Genomic DNA, 19,811 nt, shown 5'->3' with positions numbered 1-19,811 from the left:
GAGGGGTCGATATCGAGACTTACCAAAGGTCCAATTAAATAATAAGATAAATCATAAGTAGATATGAAGCACAATAATGATAATGGGGTAAACCGTAAGTTACACAACCTTCTGAATATTTATTTTAAAGATACAGATTTCTCAAGCTCGTATTCTATCTCAACAGCTCAGATGATCAAGTACCAATATCAAATGAATAAGAAAATACCATATAAATTGCCGGGCATCAGTGGAAGGATAATCTAGTGAATATTCAGACTTCTAGCGATATAACGCACGATTATGCCGAGGTCGTTCAGCCCGATCCAGAATAATTTGTACACTGCCGAGGGTCGAGTGGCAAGAACCATAAATGCATCTATTATACTGCCGAGGCGTTCGGTCCGCTCCACAAGAAAGGAAGGAAATCATCGAATTACGAGACGCATGCTTACAATACAGTACATGAGCACAAAGCGAATATAAACTTTACCCTTTCTTAAATAATTTATCAATAACTCAAGGTAGTAAAAAAAACTCGGCGTAATATATATATATATATATATATATATATATATATATATATATATATATATATATATATATATATATATATATATATATANATATAAAATTCAAATTCCCTTATAAATTCAATTATTTAAGCTAGCAAAAGGAGTTCAATTAATTCAAATATTACGTGATAAAGTCCTAAGTCTACCTGGACATAAACATTCTTTAGCTACGTATGGACTCTCGTCACCTCGTATGCACGCAACACCTACAACTAGTAGCACATAACATTTACATCACCTAGGGGGTGGTTTACCCCTCACAATGTTAGACATGAGACTTAGCTCGCTCAAAAGTTCCACAGCTGCCTCCAAAACCTCTCTAACACCTCAAACCGAAAGCCCATCGATCCGAACTAGTCAAACAACCATGAAAACCAATAAAAATATACCCCCAACATCACAATGAACTAATTTACAAAAATTTCCAACTCCGCTCGAACAGTCAATAAAGTCAACCCTCGGGCCCACGTGCCCGAATTCCGAAAGTTTTCGAAGATATACTTTACCCATAACACCGTCACTCAAATATATAATTTATTCCTAACTCCATGTCCAATTTCGTGGTAAAAGTCCAAAAATACCAATTTCTATTTTTTTTCTTCAAAATCTTAAAATTTCTACTAATTTCCATAAATTTACATGTTAAAATCTATATATAATCCAAGTATTTAACTTGCAATAGGTGGGAATCACTTACCTCAAGTTGCTCGACGACAAACCCCTCAAAATAGCTCCTCAACTTCGGCCAACCCAAGAGAAAATGAGAGAAATGAGAGCTAAGTCTCGGTTTAAAAGCACCATTGCCGAGCGACTTTCGCACCAGCGGATCACTAGCCGCACCTGCAGAAAAATCCATCGCAGTTGCAGTTCTCTCCAAGCCAAGCAAATCCACTTCCGCAGACCACATTTTGCTCCTGCGCGACCACTTCTACAGTCAACCCCACGCTCCTGCACACTCGAACATGCGGAGACCTTTCGCTTCTGCGACCTCAGCTGTCAAGCTTGATTTCTGCTTCTGCGGAGCATTCTTCACCTCTGTGGGCTCGTAGATGCTGAAATGTCCTCGCATCTACGGCCATCCCAGCTCAGTCCAAATATCGCTTCTGCGACCACAACGCCGCACCTGCGGCCCTCTCAACGCAGGTGCGATTGCACCGGATCCTAGCTGCCTCAGCACTTCTCCCAAGTCCAAACTCGATCCGTTTTCAATCCGATTCGCACTTGGGGCCCCCGGGACACCATCCAATCACACTACCAAGTACCAATGCCTTATACAAACTTACCCAAAGGCTCGAAATGCCACAAATAACATCACATTCATGGATCGATGGTCGAAACCTTTCTTTAAACTTTCAAACTTTTAAACTTTGACGAACGGGTCTAAATCATATCAAAACATTATGGAATGACGCAAAACTTTGCGCATAAGTAAAAAATCTCAATACGAACCTATTCCAGGGCTCGTAACCCCAAACGGACATCGATAAACCAAAGCCTACTTCAAACCAAACTGAAGAAATTTTTAAACCTTCAGGATGCCAACCTTCCATAATAAGCGCCGAAATGCTTCTGGACCACCCGATACTCAACTCGAACATACGCCCAGGTCCAAAATCATCATATGATCCTATTGGAAACTTCAAATCCCGATTCCGAGATCGTTTACTGAAAAGTCAAACATTAGTTAATTCTTCCAACTTAAAGCATCCGAAATTAGAATTTTCCATCCGAATCAACTCTAACCTTCCCGAGACTCGATTCCAACTACGTGTACAAGTCATAAAACATGAAGTGAAGCTACTCAAAGCCTCAAACCACCGAACGACGCGCTAGAGCTCAAAACGGTCGGTCAGGTCGTTACAACAATTATCCATTTTAGTATTAATTTGAAAGTTGCATGTTTGTTTTCTTACTTCTTTTACTTTTTTTCTTTAATTCTCGTGAAAATAATAAATAAAGGTCAAGTCTACGGGATTGGAGTACAACCATCCTCTAGTCAACCACCATGGAAGCTATGCATCAAAAAGTGGATCAAATGTCGCAAGAATTTCAAGCAACTCAGGCTTTGATCCAAAAATTATCAAGAACCAAAAACAAGAAAGGCAGTCAAGCTGCAATAGAGCCTGAGTCCGAGTCTGAGGGGGACACTTAGTCTGACTAGGCTATTTCAATGTTTTCGAGTTGATGTTAGAGACATGTTTAACTTATGTTGTTTGATAGTTGGTTGAATTGTTATAAATATTAATGTTCGTTTTGTAGTAAATATTGGATTTGGATTGTTATACTAGGTGTTTTGTTGGTTGTTAGATATTTGGTTGGTTGTTAGGTGTTTGGTTGGCTGTTTTATTTGGCAGGTGGTGTAATTAAAAATACAATAGAATTCTGCTAAAAATTTGCCCAGATTTGCGACTGAATCAGTCGCAAATTTCACAAGAAATCACCTAGATTTGCGACTGATTGAGTCGCAAATTGAGAATTTTTGATTTTTTAAAGTAATTAATACTCAATATGTACGACTATTTCAGGCAGAATAATTAATTAAAAATTAATTTTATTATTTAATTTTCCAAGGGAATCAGACAAATTTTTTAATTTGTATTTTTTTAATTCTGGTCAGCGACAGAATCAATTGCAAATTTAGCGACAAATTCGATCGCAAATGGCTTAAAGTCAAATGTCCCTGTATTTTTCAGTTTGCGACTGAATTTGTCGTAAATTTTTGACTGATTGTATTGCAAATATATTGCGACCACGTGTTTTCTGACTGACACTTTTCAGTCAAAAATTCGTCGGAAAAACTGATTTCCGACCGATTTCTAATTGATTTGACGGTTGCAAATTTGTTGTTTTTTAGTAGCTAATTTTGCCCCTATTATTATCAAAACGGTGGTGCTATTTTTAATGATATTGCCTTGTGAGAAGTACATGGGTACTTGGTATTGGTATTTTTCAAGAGCAACCGGCACAATGGATTAGAGAGAGAATCTCCTCCCTCTCACTAACTTTCCCATATCACCACTAGTCTTCCCTTGTTCGTTTTTACCACCATGCACAATCCATCCTCCCCTCAGTTAGAGTATCCACCAAATACTCCGATGAACTTAGATCCACCTCCAGCAAATCCTTTAGGCCCCTCTTTCAAGCAAACTTTATTCGGATTCCGAGACGTGGGCCCGAGGGTCGGGTTTGGCTAATTTCAGGAATTTGGATTTAACTTGATAATTTTCGCATGGGCTTTGTTCCTTTAGCATGTATTAATGATATGATTCTGATTTTGGATAGATTCGGGGCGATTTGAGGCCCGAGTCGAGCGGCAAGGGCATCGCAGTGTAGATTTTTGTCCGGTTTGAGGTAAGTAACGATTGTAAATCTAGACCTAAGGGTATGAAACCCTAGAATTTCGTACTATTTTGATAAATGAGGAGAAGCACATGCTAGGTGACGGACGTGTGGGCGTTCACCAGTAGGGATTGTGTTGCTCCGTCCCGAGGCAACTGTAGAGTTGCATATTTTGATAAACTCTATATAATATCTATGTGTTTTAGAAATGATTCTGTTAACTTGGGCTGAATTCTATGTTTGGGGCCTTGTGCCGTACTGTTTGGACCCTTAGGGGTATTTTACTGTTATCCTCACATTATTTTTGATAGAAAGCATTATCCTCAGTCATGGTTTATACCTGTTTATTATTTAATCTTTTTCATCACTCTATTTTTAATATATGAAAGTTGTTTTAGGTTGAGTTCCCTGAGTTTGTACTGAAATGCCCGAGTGGCTTGTGAGGGTTATGAGTGAGTGAGGCCGAGGGCCGAATTGTGAGGATAGTTAGGGATCGGGCTGCACGCCATTAATATATATATTATATATATATATATAATATTATATATATAAATATATTATATTATATTATATATAGTATAGTATACCTAATAATATACATAAAATTATATATTGTAATATATGGAAATTCAATATTATACATTAGATCGATTTGCACGCCGCACCGATATGTTGGATCGGGCTGCACGCGGCAGCGATATAGCGCTTGGGCTGTAGGAGCCCCTCCGGAGTCTGCACACCCCCAGTGAGCGCAGCCAACTATATATTTATGGATCGGGCTGCATGCCACAACGGTTAATATAAGATACCTATTGAGCGTGAGTGCTGAGTTTGAGTGCTGATTGATGAAAGTTGAGCCACGAGTGACGGAGAGGCTTGCCCGAGGGGCTATATATGAGTGATACTTTGCCCGGGGGGCTTGTTTTATAAAAATACTATTTTCACTCTTCTTTTATACTGAGTCTCTATTTGGAAACTTAAGTTGGAAAAGTCAACCGGAAGTTGACTTATGTGTAGAAGATCTCGGATGAGAAGTCTGATGGTTCGGATAGCTCCGTTAGGTGATTTTGGACTTAGGAGCGTGTTTGGAATATAATTTGGAGGTCCGTGGTAGATTTATGCTTGAATTGGCAAAATTGGAAATTTGGCATTTTACGGTCGGCAGTGGAAATCTTGATATCGGGGTCGGAATGGAATTCCGAAAATTGGAGAAGGTCCGTAGTATCATTTGCGACGTGTGTGCAAAATTTTGGGTCATTCGGATGAGGTTTGATAGGTTTTGGCATCGTTTATGGAATTCAGAAGTTTGGAAATCCTTAGGCTTGAATCCGAGGGTGATTTGGTGTTTCGATGTTGTTTTGAGTGTTCCGAAGGTTGGTATAAGTTTGAATGATGATATGTGACTTGTTGGTATGTTTGGTTGAGGTCCCGAGGGCCTCGGATGAATTTGGGTGGTTGACGGAAGGATTGGCATTTACTTGATGCTTGTGATTTTTGCTGCTTCTGTCATTCCGCACCTGCGGATTGGGGGCCGCAGGTGCGAGGTCGCAGATGCGATATGTAGACCGCAGATGTGGGGTTTGGCCATCAGGAGAAGAACCGCAGGTGCAGTGTGTTGGCCGCATCTACAGGATCGCAGGTGCTGTGCCTGGGTGCAGATGCGGTCCTGGGAATTAAGTGAAAACCGCAAATGCGGTTGATTTGACCACATGTGCGGAATCCCTAGGGCAGAAAGTATATAAGTTCCCCTCCGCAAAATTTGGCCCATTCCACCATTTTGAAGTCGGGATTGAAGCTTTTGGAGGGTTTTGAAGAGGGAATCAAGGGGAAACTTGTTGAGGTAAGATTCTTGAACTTAATACTCGATTCTATGGTGATTTTTAGTAGATTAAGCTTGGAATTTGTGGGACTTAAGGGTAAAAAAGGGGAATTAGGGCTTGGAACTTGAGAGTTAAAATTGGGTGATTAAGGGGTCAAACGAAGTTAGATTTTGGTAAATTTGGTATGTATGGACTCGTGAGAGGATAAGGATTCTAGTGTTGTGATTTTTATCGGGTTCCGAGAGGTGGGCCCGGGGGTCGAGTTTGGCCAATTTCGGGAATTTTGATTTAATTTGATAACTTTCGCGTGGGCTTTGTTCCTTTAGCATGTATAGACAGTTACATGGCTTACTTAATCAAAAGGTTTCTGAAGATGGTCAGAAGAGATGGAGATGTGCTAGAAAGGGACAGCTCTAACAGATTAAAAAACAATGATCTTTGTTACAAGTGCGGAAAGGCTGGACACCTCATGAAAAATTGTCCTCTCTTGAAGCAAGAATTCTCCAAGAACTTCAAGAGAAAAAGACCAGCTGATATGACTCAACCTTTGCGTTGATGGCACAACCAGATGATGATGAAGACGAAGACAACAAAGAGGTAAATTTCAGGGATGTTTAGAGAAATCTGAAATCCTATTCTCCAAGAAAACTCATGTCTTTAGCTAACGTATTAATCAATTCCTTTCACAGTTTTGTGGAGGATAGGGACTAGAGTTAGCAGAATCTGAACAAACTAGAGTCGACTTAGTGGCTGTAGTTACTGACCATAAGAAAACCATTAAAAATTTCATAAAAGAAAAGAATGATCTTTTGGCAGAAATTACAGACCTAAGGGAAAGTAAAACCTTGGACTAAGTTAAAACCTGAAAAACTGGAAAAGGAAAGGAGATAGCCAGTAAGGAACACATTAGGCTTGAAAATGAGTTGAAAGCTTCTAGAACTAGGATATGTGGTGAACTCGAGAAAAATAAGCAGCTTCAAGCTGAATTGAAGAGAGTAAAAAGTGACCTTGAGAAATCTCTCAAGCGGACCTGGTCCTCAGATGCTGTCACTGCCATGTACTTCAAAAATAGTGGAAACAGGCTGGGAATCGGGTTCCAAAAGGAGAAAACTCCTTACAACCCTCACAGCAAGTACGTCACAGTTCCTGATAACTGGCTGTGTACCCACTGTGGGAACAATGGGCACTTCAAAGAAAATTGTCAGGCCAGGGCTCAATCTGATCAGAAAAACAAAGTGCTTACTGACAAAGTGACTACTAACAGGGGACCAGGTACCGCTCGCAAGAAACCAATGCTGCCTGCATGGACTAGAAAAGCCCTTATCCATCCCTTCTATCATAACAAGGGACCCAAACTAGTTTGGGTTCCTAAATCTAACCCATAATTTAGATGTGCAGGGAACAGTGGAAGGAAGCGGATTGTAATGGATCATGGACAGTAGATGCTCAAAGCACATGACTGGAAATTCCATGGATTTTCTCTCAATGAAAGCCCTGCAAGGAAGGGATGTACCATTTGGAAAATGGAAAGAAGGGGTACATTCTAGGTATGGGGAAGAAAAACAAGATAGAAGTTTGTGTCTAAGCTGGAGATATGAGCTGCTTGAATGCAGTTGATAATGATTCGAAGACTTGGCATAAAGGATTGGGGGGATACAAGTTTTCCCACTTCTGGAGATATTGATGAACAAGGACCTGGTCCATGGTCTATCAAATTCAAAGTTCAAAGAACACGGAGCATGCAATTCCTATGGGAATACTGAGCATGAGTGAAGAGAGGCGCATGATCAAACCTCTCCCGAACAAAACCCCCTATGAGTTGCTGACTGGAAGGAAACCCAAGCTAACTCACCTAAGAATATTTGGGTACAAATGCTATGTTCTCTACAATGGAAAGGATCAGCCTGGTAAATTTGATGCCAAGAGTGATGAAGGAATCTTTCTGGAATATTCCTCTTAAAACAAAGCCTACAAGGCTGCAACAAAAGGACACAATGTGTAAAATAAAGTGGAATTCTTGTCCAAGATATGCACAGTCACAAATCTTGTGACTAGTGAGGTGGTGCTTGTAGCCAAAAGATACAAGAATATCTACACTGCTGATTTTAAGTCACGACATGGTTGTGATCTAACATGCCTAAGTGTCCTTAATGAATGATGATGCTGAATTATGGTGAAGATGACTAGGCATGTGAGTTTCTACTTGTTGAACAAGTTGGTTATGGAGGACCTGGTTCATAGGCTAAAGCAGTCAACACTGTTTGCTACTTGATTAACAAATGCATGATCAGGTCCCTCCTCAAGAAGTCTCTCTATGAACTGCTCAATGGGAGAAAAGCCAAGTTGACCTACCCGAGAGCCTTTGGATGCAAATGTTTTGTCCTCAACAATGATGGAAAAAGGGTCACAAAACCAAGCAGATGAAGATGGAGAATTCACAAATGCTCCTGGTAAAGCTATAGATATAGCCAATGGAAAGACTGATTTGATGAGTCCAGTCAAGCAGAAGGATGAAGGAGAAGCATTAGAATCTCCAAAATGGCACAGAGGAACCTGGTCCCTCGATGATTGGCTATGTTAAGAAGGAAATGTACAATGCTAAAAAGTATTTTTCGGCAACAGCTAACTCAAATCTATACTGTTACAGGTATACACATATGGCAGTCTCAGGACAAAAACAAGTAAGAGTGACATTGCACTTCTAGGAGTCCCTGCTCAAAATTTTCAAAAACAGTCACGGAACCTGGTTCCCGTGACTCAGGTTAGTAGTCTCTTCAATACTTATATGCCTTTTTAAGCTGCTGAAGTGTCATGTCATCAATTTGTTTCTGCCTTTCTCCTGCCTCTCCTCCTAACTTTTGAAGTCCAAAATGTTAAACCTTTTCTAAACTGACCCGTTGCCACAAAAAGGGAACTTCTCTATCTTACACCCAGATAAGACCGAGTCTTTTCTTTAAAACCAGAATCAACCTTGTCTCAAAGTAATCCTTCTTTCCAAATATGCCAGAGCTAAACCCAACTCTCTCACTTTCTAAAAAAAACTAACTCCATCAAAATCATAACCCCAAGAAGTCTTTGGTAGATTTTGATGGAAGTGTAACTGAAAGGGAACAGGGTAGATCTAATATTCTAGAGCGTGAGGCTGAAGTTGTGATTGGATTCATAGAAATGTTGAAGAATGGAGAAATTGGTGAATATGAGGACTGAATGAGGGACCCGATCCCTCAAGTCCTTCTCATGAAGTTAATTTTAATGATGATCTTTTTCTCCTTGAATTCTGTGTATAAACGAACTATCGATCAGTAAAAAAGATTGATGAAAAGTAGGCTGATTGATGGTGAAGTGGTGTGAGCTGCTGATGTGATTAGAGAATGAAATGAAATCTTTTCCTGTAAGAAAGAATTTAAAAAAAACAAGGAAAGTTGGCTGAGAAAGATGCAGCAGATGATAAGGGTAAACAGATTGAGAAGAAGAAGAGGGAGACATGGTTGCTCAGGGATAGAAAGGGTAGTGTAAGTGAGGAACCTGGTTCCTTACAGAAGCAAAAGATTAAGCCATTAGGTTTGGAGGGAGAAGACGTTAAAGTCTGAAAAGGTGCTGTAAGGCAGAGTGTTGACTCTAATATTGCTGAAAAAAGGAGGAACTTCTCAACATTGTTGAGTTCCAAAGATAGAATCACCTCTTTGTTCCTCCAAGTCCCAATGTTTCTAAAGAAAAAGTAAAAACTTCTATGTTTTACGTGATACTATGATGCTATATGTGCATGGTACTGAGTCTGTTCTTGATGAGACGAAACTTGTGGAGATTCTTGGTGATCTGATTGATGATTCAACCTACTCAGATAGGTTGAGAACCTGGTCCTCGAGGACCCTTGGCAGAATAGAATAATGCTAAGTTGAAGGGTGAAAACGAAAGATTGAGGAAACAGGTGGAGGAACTGAGAGAGCAGATGATCATTGATCAAAGGGGAGTAAATGAACGAATGGACAAGCTCATCAAAGCCTTAGCCTCTTACTTTTCTTCCTACCCAGTGATCCATGTCCTTCACTCTTTCCCAATTCCTTTGAATTCTTACCTTCTTTTGATCCCTATATTTGATGACATTGGTACTTCAGTTGTTTAAATTGTCATATTATATATTGTTGAAGCTACTGTGTTTTTATCATAATTACTCAACTATGGGCAATCACTCTATTTTGGGCACTGACATTCACTAGTTGTTCTTGTTATTGTTTATGCTGTATTGCCCAAGTGGCCTGAGTTAATGTTACTGAACTTCTTTTTGGTGGTACTTCTTCTGTTATTCTTTTCGATGATGCCAAAAGGGGGAAGTAATATAGGTGTTCACATGGGGGAGGAACAGAATCGAATTGATATGTGTGTTGTGCATGACAGATGGATCTGCTTCGCAGGGGGAACGTGTTGCTGATGGCTCTGCCTCGCAGGGGAACGTGCTGAAAACAAGTTGATTATAGGTCTGATCTATAGGGAAGCATGTGAGGAATATGGTTCTCAAGAGGAATAATAATTTTAGGTTTGTCATCATCAAAAAGGGAGAAACTGATCTAAGTTACTCTATGTCATGTTTTGATGATGACAAACGTTCTCAACATACTGGGTACGAACCGGATGTGATCAGTGCAGATAAGGAACCTGATTCTCAGGGGAAATAATTCTGGGTTTGTCATTCATCAAAAAGGAGGAAATTGATAAGCTATGGTACTTTGAGTTTTGATGATTTGCCAAATAGTCTTGAGGAACCAGTTGTGATCAGTTCCTTAGGTTCGGTTCTCATGAGGAATATGGCTGATTTGTAGGGGGAACAATGTGGAGATCTGGTTCTCAGGAGGAATACCAATTCTAAGTTTATCGTCATCAAAAAGGGGAAATTGATAGGTTACAAGTACCTTGGGCATAGGTACTTTACTTTATGTTTTGATGATCTAATAAACTTACCATCCAAAACCAGATACGGAACCTGTTATACATCTACAAAACCTTGAGATCACAAAACTCCAGATTGGGATCCAGCGTAGGATATAACTCAACTCTTCAGAGTGGAAGGAACAACTGAGGAAACAGGTCCCTACCAGTTCCCGAGGAGACTGTATGAAGTCAACTCTCCAGCATGAAAGTTACTACCTGCACACGCTACTGCACAAGAATAGTGCGGCAGTCAACTTTCTATGAAAGGCTTTTTACCTACCTTGCTTACATCATTTTAAGTGATGTAACACAAGTATAAATACCATCAAGGAAGGTAAAACAACTTACTTCATGAGAGAACCAGATAAAGGACCTGAAGCTAGCCTGGTACAATCATCCAGGTTAATCGACTCAAGATAATCTGGGCAGTGTGCTTTAGGTTCACATGAACCATATTAGGAACCTGATATCTTAGTGTTCCCCTGACAGAAGTATAAGTCAACAGTACAGTTGGAAAGCAACTGCAGAAAGTGACTGCCTGCAACTGTACACGTAACAGTTCTGCAGACAGTGCAACAGTCACTTCCCATTTAGATTGGACATCACCATTGTGAATTGACATCACTAAGGTAATGTCTTGTGTAGTATAAACCTCATGCAAGGGACAAGATTCTGGTTCAACACTTGCAAAATCAGAAAAGGAAAATATTCTCTCAAGTGTTCAAGAACCTCTCTCAAGAACAAAGCTGCTTCAACCTCAAGGACCTGATCCAAGATCGAAGACATCTTAAGTCCTTAGGTTGTTGAGTCTTTGTTATGTGTTCTTCATTGTAATTCCTAGTTTGCTTTCTTAGAAGCGTTGTCTTAGGAACAAACCAAAATTCGTAAACTTCTGAGTTTATGCTGTGACTAGGGATAGTCATAAGCAAAAGCCTTTGTGACCGTAGTGTGACAAAGTGGCTTGTGGTAGAAACATCACAAGTTAGTCAAAAGCCTTTGTAACCATAGTGTGACAAAGTGGCTTGTGGTTGAAATACCACAAGTTAGTCAAATTCTTTGTAACTAGGATAGTTATAGAGTGGCTTGTGATGAGAGCATCACAAGTTAGTTGAAGTCTTTGCAATAGGATCATTGTAAAGTGGCTTGTAGTAGGGAGATTGCAAGTTGGTGAAGTTAAAAGCCTACAGGTGTAGGTCGTGGTTTTTTGATCCCCTTGTATGGGATTTTTCCACGTAAAAATCCTCGGCCTTATTTACATACAGCTTTACTAGCATTTACAGCAGAACCCCATAAAGGACCAGGTACTCTACTAATCGGTGGTCTCAAAAAAACTTAACACTATACCAAACTGATACAGGACCAGATCGCATACAGTTTGGTTCATCAGTACTTTCAGAGGAAACACATAGAGAACCCGGTTCTCTATACAGTCTGGTGGACGCACAGTCTCTAACACATAGGGTGTCCACTCCCTTGTCTCTTTTCCAATATAGTGTCTCCACTCCCTAGTTGATGTTTATTTCAGACATAGGGTCTCCAGTCCCTAGTCTCTTTTCCAACATAGGGTCTCCACTCCCTAGCTGATTTTTATTTTAGACATAGGGTCTCCACTCCCTAGTCTTATTTTCCAACATAGGGTCTCCACTCCCTAGTTGTAGTTATGTTAGACATAGGGTCTCCACTCCCTAGTCGCTTTTCCAACATTGGGTCTCCACTCCCTAGTTGATTTTATTTTAGACAGAGAGTCTCCACTCCCTAGTCACTTTTCCAACATAGGGTCTCCACTCCCTAGTTGATTTTATTTTAGACATAGGGTCTCCATTCCCTAGTCGCTTTTCCAACATAGGGTCTCCACTCCCTAGTTGATCTTATTTTAGACATAGGGTCTCCACTCCCTAGTTGATCTTATTTTAGACATAGGGTCTCCACTCACTAGTTGCTTTTCCAACATCATGGTCTCGGGGGTACACCAATCCCGACTTTATTGCTTTCAGTAATGAAGTAGTATAGAGTTTTTGTTACAAATAACTCATGAATATTTTCCTAGTGAAAACTGGGGCAAAAACATTTCGTTCGTTTCTTTGTTTTGGTGCCAGAGTAGGTTATACCTCGAGGCACAGGGTTCGAGATGACCAAAAGAAGAAGTCTTAATCCAGAATGAAAAAAAAAAGAAAAGAAAAGAAGTGAATCCAAAATGCAGAAGCAGATGAAAAAATGTGGACTTCTCAAGGCATGACTAAAGTCACGAGCATTGCATGTTCCGTTTTGATCAGAAAAGCCGTAGAAGAGTGAACTAGCACTTGCAGCTAGCAAGCATCAATTCAGATTAGAGTCTTCTTGAAGAACCAGCCAAGACTCAAGATCAAGTTTCAGAAGACTTATAGATAGGAATCTTGTAACTCATGGCTGATAGGCCTGTTTAGTTTCTTTGCATTTTTTATTTTTGGTGTAATAAGGGGGTCAGCAAGCAGTAACAACAGCAACAGCAGTGAAATCACAGTTTCTCGATAGTCCCAGCTACCAAAATTTCCAAAACTACACTGACCTGATTCCTTTATAGCCAAGGATATGTAGGCAACCTCCGAAGCAAGGTCCGGTCAAACTTTGCAAAGTACTTCCCATGGAGTATCCAAACGGGCAAAAATCGCTCATAATTGCTCACTTTATCTTTGCCCGAAAACTCTTTATGTTTCTGAGCAAAGAGGGGCAGCTGTGACCACGTGATTTTTGCCCGAAAAATACTCCTACAAAATTCACAAAAATAGATTCGTTTTAATTATATTTTTATAGAATTTCTTGTTAATTATTGTTTACATTTAGTTGCGTATTTAATATTTTAAAATTATAAGAAAATACCAAAAATGTCTAGAATATTCATTGCATAGCATTTTAGGTGTATTTGCATTTTTAGGATTTAATTACATTTACTAGGTGCTTTATTAAATGAAAATCTCAAAAAATACCATGGTCATTTTATTCTTAGCTTTTAATTTTAAATCATTAATTTCCTTTCATTAGGTTTAAATTAAGTAATTTTTAGAAATATATTTGGTTTAGGAATTAATTTAGGTTCTTAATTAATTTGATTAGGATTTTTATTTAAAAAGGGGAAAAAGAATTAAGGAGTATGATGGGTTTTGCTTATATTTGGGCCAAAAACAATTTCAGTGGCCCAAATTCGCCCCTAAATCTCGTCCAATCCAGCTTTCCTACCCGGTCCAGCCTTTACGCGCCCAAAACGACCTCGTTTTTCCCCCTTTTGATCCCAACCGTTGATCCCCTATAATCTAACGGTCCTAAACTAACCTCCCCAGATCTTATAACCGTCCGAACTCTCCCCAAAAAACCCTAGAGACCAATTAACCTTCCCCTATTTCTCATCTTCCCCAAATCCATTAGCAAACCCTAGCCGCCTGTAACGACTCGATCGGTCATTTTGAGCTCTAGCGCATTCTTCGGCGGTTTGAGGCCATGAGCAGCTTCACTTCAGGTATTATGACTTGTACGCATGATCGAAATTGAATTTCGGGAATTTTTGGAGTTGATTTGGAAAGAAATGCTTATTTCGAAAGCGTTAAGTTGGAAGAATTGACTAAGATTGGGTTTTTTGAGTAAACAACCTCGGAATCGGGAATTGAAGGGTCCATCAGATTTGTATGATGATTTTGGACTAGGGCGCATGTCCAGATCGGGTTTTGGATGACCCGAGAGCGTTTCGGCGCCTATTATGTAAGTTAGCATTTTGAAAGAATTTCATAAGTTCGGGTTGAAGTGCATTTCAATGTTATCGATGTTCGTTTGGGATTCTGCGTCTGGGAATAGCTTCGTATGGTGATTCTGGTATTGGGAGCGCGATTGGAAGTTGATTTGGAGGTGCATACGTCATTTTGGAGCCATTTGGCTAAAGTTAGAAATTTGAAGGTTTTTGAGAAGTTTGACCGGAAGTGGACTTTTGATATCGGGGTCGAATTCCGATTCCAGAAATTGGAGTAGGTATGTAATGTCAAATATGACTTGTGTGCAAAATTTGAGGTCAATTGGAGGTGATTTGATAGGTTTCGGCATCGAATGAAGAAGTTCAAAGTTCTAAAGTTCATCAAGTTTGAAATGGTGTGATTTGTGATTTTAGCATTATTTGACGTGATTTGAGGCCTCGAGCAGGTCTGCATTATGTTTTGGGACTGGTTGGTATGATAGGACGGGGTCCTGGGGGCCTCGGGTGGAATCCGGGTTGTTAACAGATTGAAAATGGAACACAAGGAATGGGTGAAGTGCACTAGTTCTGGTGTAATCGCACCTGCGCAAGTTTGATCGCAGGTGCGTGATCGCAGAAGCGAGAAATTGGTCGCAGGTGCGGTTTGGGCAAAGAAGGGCAGTGACGGTAGGTGCGAATGGTTGTCTGCACCTGCGAGGTCGCAGATGCGGTAAAGTATCGCAGGTGCGAGAATGGGAAAGGTAGCCTAGGGCGCAGGTGCCCGCAGATACAGGTGCACATTTGCGCTGAGGAGACCGCAGAATCGGAATTTGGACTTGAGCCCGGGACCGCAGAAGCGGCACATGCGCCGCAGAAGCGGCCTATGCACCGCAGGTGCGAAAAGGCTGGAGGCAATGAGGTTTCTTTAAAAGACGGGATTTGGCCCATTTTCTCCGATTCTCTCTTGGTTGGACGATTTTTGGAGAGCTTCAAGTGGGGGGTTTTCATCATCCACGTCAAGTTTTGGGAGCATTGGCATCAATTTGAGTCATCGGAAGGGCGTGGAATGTCGGTTATGTAACTTCGGAGCGAGGTGAGTCTCCTTTCTAACCTTGTAAGACGGAATTGTCCCCATAGGTGAATTAATTGGATATGTGCTTCTATTTGTGGGGGCTATGTACGCACGATGTGACGAGAATCCGTGCGTAGCTACTATTATGCCTATGTCCGGGTAGTCCTAGGTTACATCATGCTTTGTTGATATTGTTGTTGATTGATGTTATTGTTTGCCTTGAGTAGAAATAAGATTTGAGTTGCGTAATAACTATGTTGAAAGGTATTTTTATTGAGGAATTTAAGAATTTAAGTGCTTCCATTAAACTTAGTACTTTCAAAAGAATTGAGGAAATCTTACCGTATCGCATGTATGATTCGCGAGCGGGAAAATTCCTTAAATCTATATTTGACCGCGTCGCATATATGATTCGCGAGCGGGGAAATTCCTTAAATCTAAATCTGACCGCGTCGCACGTATGATTCAAGAGCGGGGTATTTACTTCTACTACTCTCATGGGAGCGGGCCGATCGCCTCGACAGGTTAATAGATGCATCTATGGCTCGCGCCGTTCGATCCTCGGCAGTGCACATTTTACTTTTATGTTGGATCGGGACGTACGCCTCGGCATTTCCTATATATATACACACACACACACACACACACACACTATTGTCATGGAATCGTGCGTGACATTTGGTTAGAAGCCAGTGAACCTTGGGGGATTTTTCCCTGTTTTGAATTATGACAACTTCTTTAATGAAATCAACCATATCTATATATGTGCTCCAGTTATAGAGGGAACTTGCTAGCTGAAAACTTGAGTAAAATAAAAAAGAAGGGGGATGTTACTATGTGTTTTATACATGCTTATTACATATAATTGCCCTGTTTCATACTTATTCACTTATGTACTGTAATGATATTATTGGACCATTATTAAGTGTCGAAGTCGACCTCTCGTCACTACTTCTTCAAGATTAGGCGGGATACTTACTGGGTACACATTGTTTTTTTACTCATGCTACACTTGATGTGCATTTTAGTTGCACATGCACATGTACCTCTAGTGGCCTAATGGGCGCAGCAGCATGGATGATACGAAGACTTAGGTGAGCTGCATCTCTCGAGATGACCCGCAGCTAGCAGAGTCTCTTTCAGTGTATTATATTTATTTTCTGTCCAAGTTTGTATTACGGACAGCTATTGTACTTTATTAGATTTTCTAGTAATTGCTTATGCACTTGTGACACCGGGTTCTTGGATGGTTTCAGGATTATTCAGTAAATAAATTTTGTAAAGACATCATATTTATCCAATGAAGTTTATTATCCATTGTTTAAATGTTTAGAAGAAATGATTCGAAAATATTAAAATGAGAATTTGCTAGTAATATGGTGTTGGCTTGCCTGACTGTCACGACCCTAACCCCGAACCCGGTCGTGATGGCACTTCTCGTGAAGACAAGGCCAGCCAGTTTAACCCAATTCGTCTTTTAAAACAGTTAACCAACACATAATAGTCTAAAACATGATTTACTCACACTGAATGGCGGAAATATCAATAAAAATACGGAAAATCCAACCTAACACAGCCCTAACCAGGGTGTCACAAGTCACGAGAATCTATGATCCACAATACAGTCTGCTAAAGTCATAAACTACTACAATTGTTTGGTAAGAAACATGAATGATAGAGAAATATAGACATGGGGCAGCGGACGTCAACAACTACCTCGTAATCTCGGAAGAAGCCCGCCTGGAACTGGAGGAAATCAACACTCCGGAGCGGAACCAGCTATGCCTGAATCTGCACACAGGTGCAGGGAGTAAAGTGAGTACTCCAACTCAGTGAGTAACGAATATAAATAATGACTAAAAGTAAGAAATCACGTAAAGCACAAGACAGTCTATAATGAAGCAGTAAAATCATTTATAATCAGGAAAACCAGTAAGAATCAGGAAAAATGCTCTTTAAACCAGTAAACAGGTAATTGATAGATAATTATGATAAAGTAAACAAATAAAAGTTCGCCCCTCGGGCACAGTAACACCACATCCGCCCCTCGGGAAACAGCTTACAATAGTAACAGCCCCTCGGGCTCAATCTCACATCACAATGGGTACCCGCGCTCACTAGGGGTGTGCAGACTCCTGGAGGGGCCCCTTACGGCCCAAGCGCAATAGCAAGCCATCTCGTGGCATCAAATCTAGGCCCTCGGCCTCCAATTGGTATCAGTATCTCCTCACAATATAGGCCCTCGGCCTTACCCAGTCAAAATCATCACAAGCCCCTCGGGAAATCGTAAAACAATGTTTCTCAGCCAAAACAATCATTTAAAATATCATTTAGATCACAAAAACTGAGTAAAGAAAATGGCTGAGTAGTAAAACAGTGGAATTTAATATGACTAAGTTCAATGGTAAGTCCAAACAGTGAGGAAATATCAAATAAAAGCCCCGAAGGGTCCAAATAGTTGGCACGAAGCCCAAATATGGCATTCAGCCCAATAAACAATGATAACAAATAGTTTTAAATCAAATACGCGGTAAAATCATAAATTGGGACGGACCAAGTTCAAATCCCTAACAGTAAACGACCCCACGCTCGTCATCGAGCGTGTGCCTCACCTCACATAGTACTACGATGCCCAATCCGGGGTTTCAAACCCTCAGAACATCATTTACAAGCATTACTCACCCCGAACCAGCTAAATCTCTAGCTCGCGACGCCCTTGACCTTCAAATTGGCCTCCACGTGCGTCGAATCTATCCAAAATCAAAACGAGAACGTCACAATATGCTAAGGGAACAAAACCCAAGCGAAAACAATCAAAAAATACCAAAAATCCCTAAATTAACAAAACCCGAGCCCTGGGCCCACTTCTCGAAACTCACAAATTTTTATACCAATAGGTTCCTTATCTCCACACGAGTTCATACATACCAAGAACATCAAAATCCGTCCACAAATGACCCTTCAAATCCCAAATCAAAAGTCCAAAATTCCAAGCCCTAGTTCTTCCATTTTTAGCTTAAGTTTCCATGATTTCTAGGTGGATTTCACAATAGAATCGAGTTTTAGGTCCAAAATTCTTACCTCCAAACGTTTTCCCTTGATTCCCTCTTTAATCTCCTTCAAAAAGCTCCCAAAATGACCAACTATGGAGGAAATGAGCCCCAAAATCGCGGATGAAACGAATTAAAAACATTCTGCCCATGTCTGACTTCCCTTCTTCGCGAACGCGGTCAAACCCTCGCGTTCGCGAAGCACAAACTCGCGTTGACCACATTTTTTCCTCTACACGAACGCGTGACACCCATCGCGAACGCGATGCTTCCTCTACCCAAACATTCGCGAAGGCGATAACACCTACGCGAACGCGATGAACAACTGACCTTGAACCCCTCAGACCCAAATTACTCTACGCGATCGCGAGTCCCCTCTCGCGAACGCGATGCACTGCTTACCAACCTTATGCGAACGTGAAGACCCTCTCGCAAATGCGAAGACTTATTTCCTGGCCTTCCTCAATCCTTCTACGCGATCGCGATACACCCTACGCGATCGCGAAGGGCAATTTTTCTGCAACACTGAACCTGCAATTTCGGCAACTTTCAAACTCCAAATATGATCCGAATGACTACCCGAAACTCACCCGAGGCCCTCGGGACCTCAAACAAAGGCACAAACATAACCCAATACCTTATTCAAACTTGTTCCAATCATCAAGACACCTCAGACAACATCAAATCTACCAAATCACATCAAATTCAAGCCTAAGTTTCTAAAATCTTCCGAAATACGCTTTCGATCAAAAACCCTACCAAACCACGTCCAAATGACCTAAAATTTTACACAAACATCCCAAATGACATAAGGAAGCTATTGCAACTCTCGGAATTTCATTCTGACCCCTGGATCAAAATCTCACCTATCAGCCGGAAATTGCCAAAATATCAACTTCGCCAATTCAAGCCTAATTCTACTCTGGACCTCCAAAACCCATTCCGATCACGCTCCTAAGTCACAAATCACCTCCCGAAGCTAACCGAACCATCGGAACTCACATCCGAGCCCTCTAACCCATAAGTCAACATCCGGTTGACTTTTCCAACTTAATCTTTCTTAAAAGAGACCAAGTGTCTCAAACCTCTCCAAAACCAACCCGGATTCAATCCAACCAACCCAATGCCTCAAAACACAGATGAACAAAGCATTAAGAGGACCGGTAACTCATGAGACGACCGGCCGGGTCGGCACATCCTCCCCAACTAAAACAAACGTTCGTTCTCGAACGAGTCAAGAAACATACCTGAAGCCTCAAATAGGTGAGGATCTCTGCTCCACATCTCCCGCTCGGTCTCCCAGGTAGCCTCCCCCACGGGCCGACCTCTCCACTGCACTTTCACTGAAGCTATATC

General features: G+C 40.8%; 1 protein-coding gene across 1 annotated transcript in view; it reads left to right on the top strand.

Annotated features, from left to right (window-relative positions):
- The first annotated feature begins 9,460 nt into the window (after positions 1-9,460).
- Positions 9,461-19,811, top strand: part of LOC109214324 (adenylate isopentenyltransferase 5, chloroplastic-like) — a 20,440-nt gene continuing 10,089 nt past the window's right edge. The window contains exon 1 of the mRNA XM_019378237.1: positions 9,461-9,558. Coding sequence (XP_019233782.1) covers positions 9,461-9,558 — 98 coding nt within the window. The remainder of the gene's footprint in view (positions 9,559-19,811) is intronic.

This window comes from Nicotiana attenuata, unplaced genomic scaffold, assembly GCF_001879085.1.
Source record: "Nicotiana attenuata strain UT unplaced genomic scaffold, NIATTr2, whole genome shotgun sequence".
In the NCBI taxonomy this organism is placed as follows: Eukaryota; Viridiplantae; Streptophyta; class Magnoliopsida; order Solanales; family Solanaceae; genus Nicotiana; species Nicotiana attenuata.
Note: the sequence above shows the minus strand (reverse complement) of the source record. Positions and strands in the feature narration are given on the sequence as shown.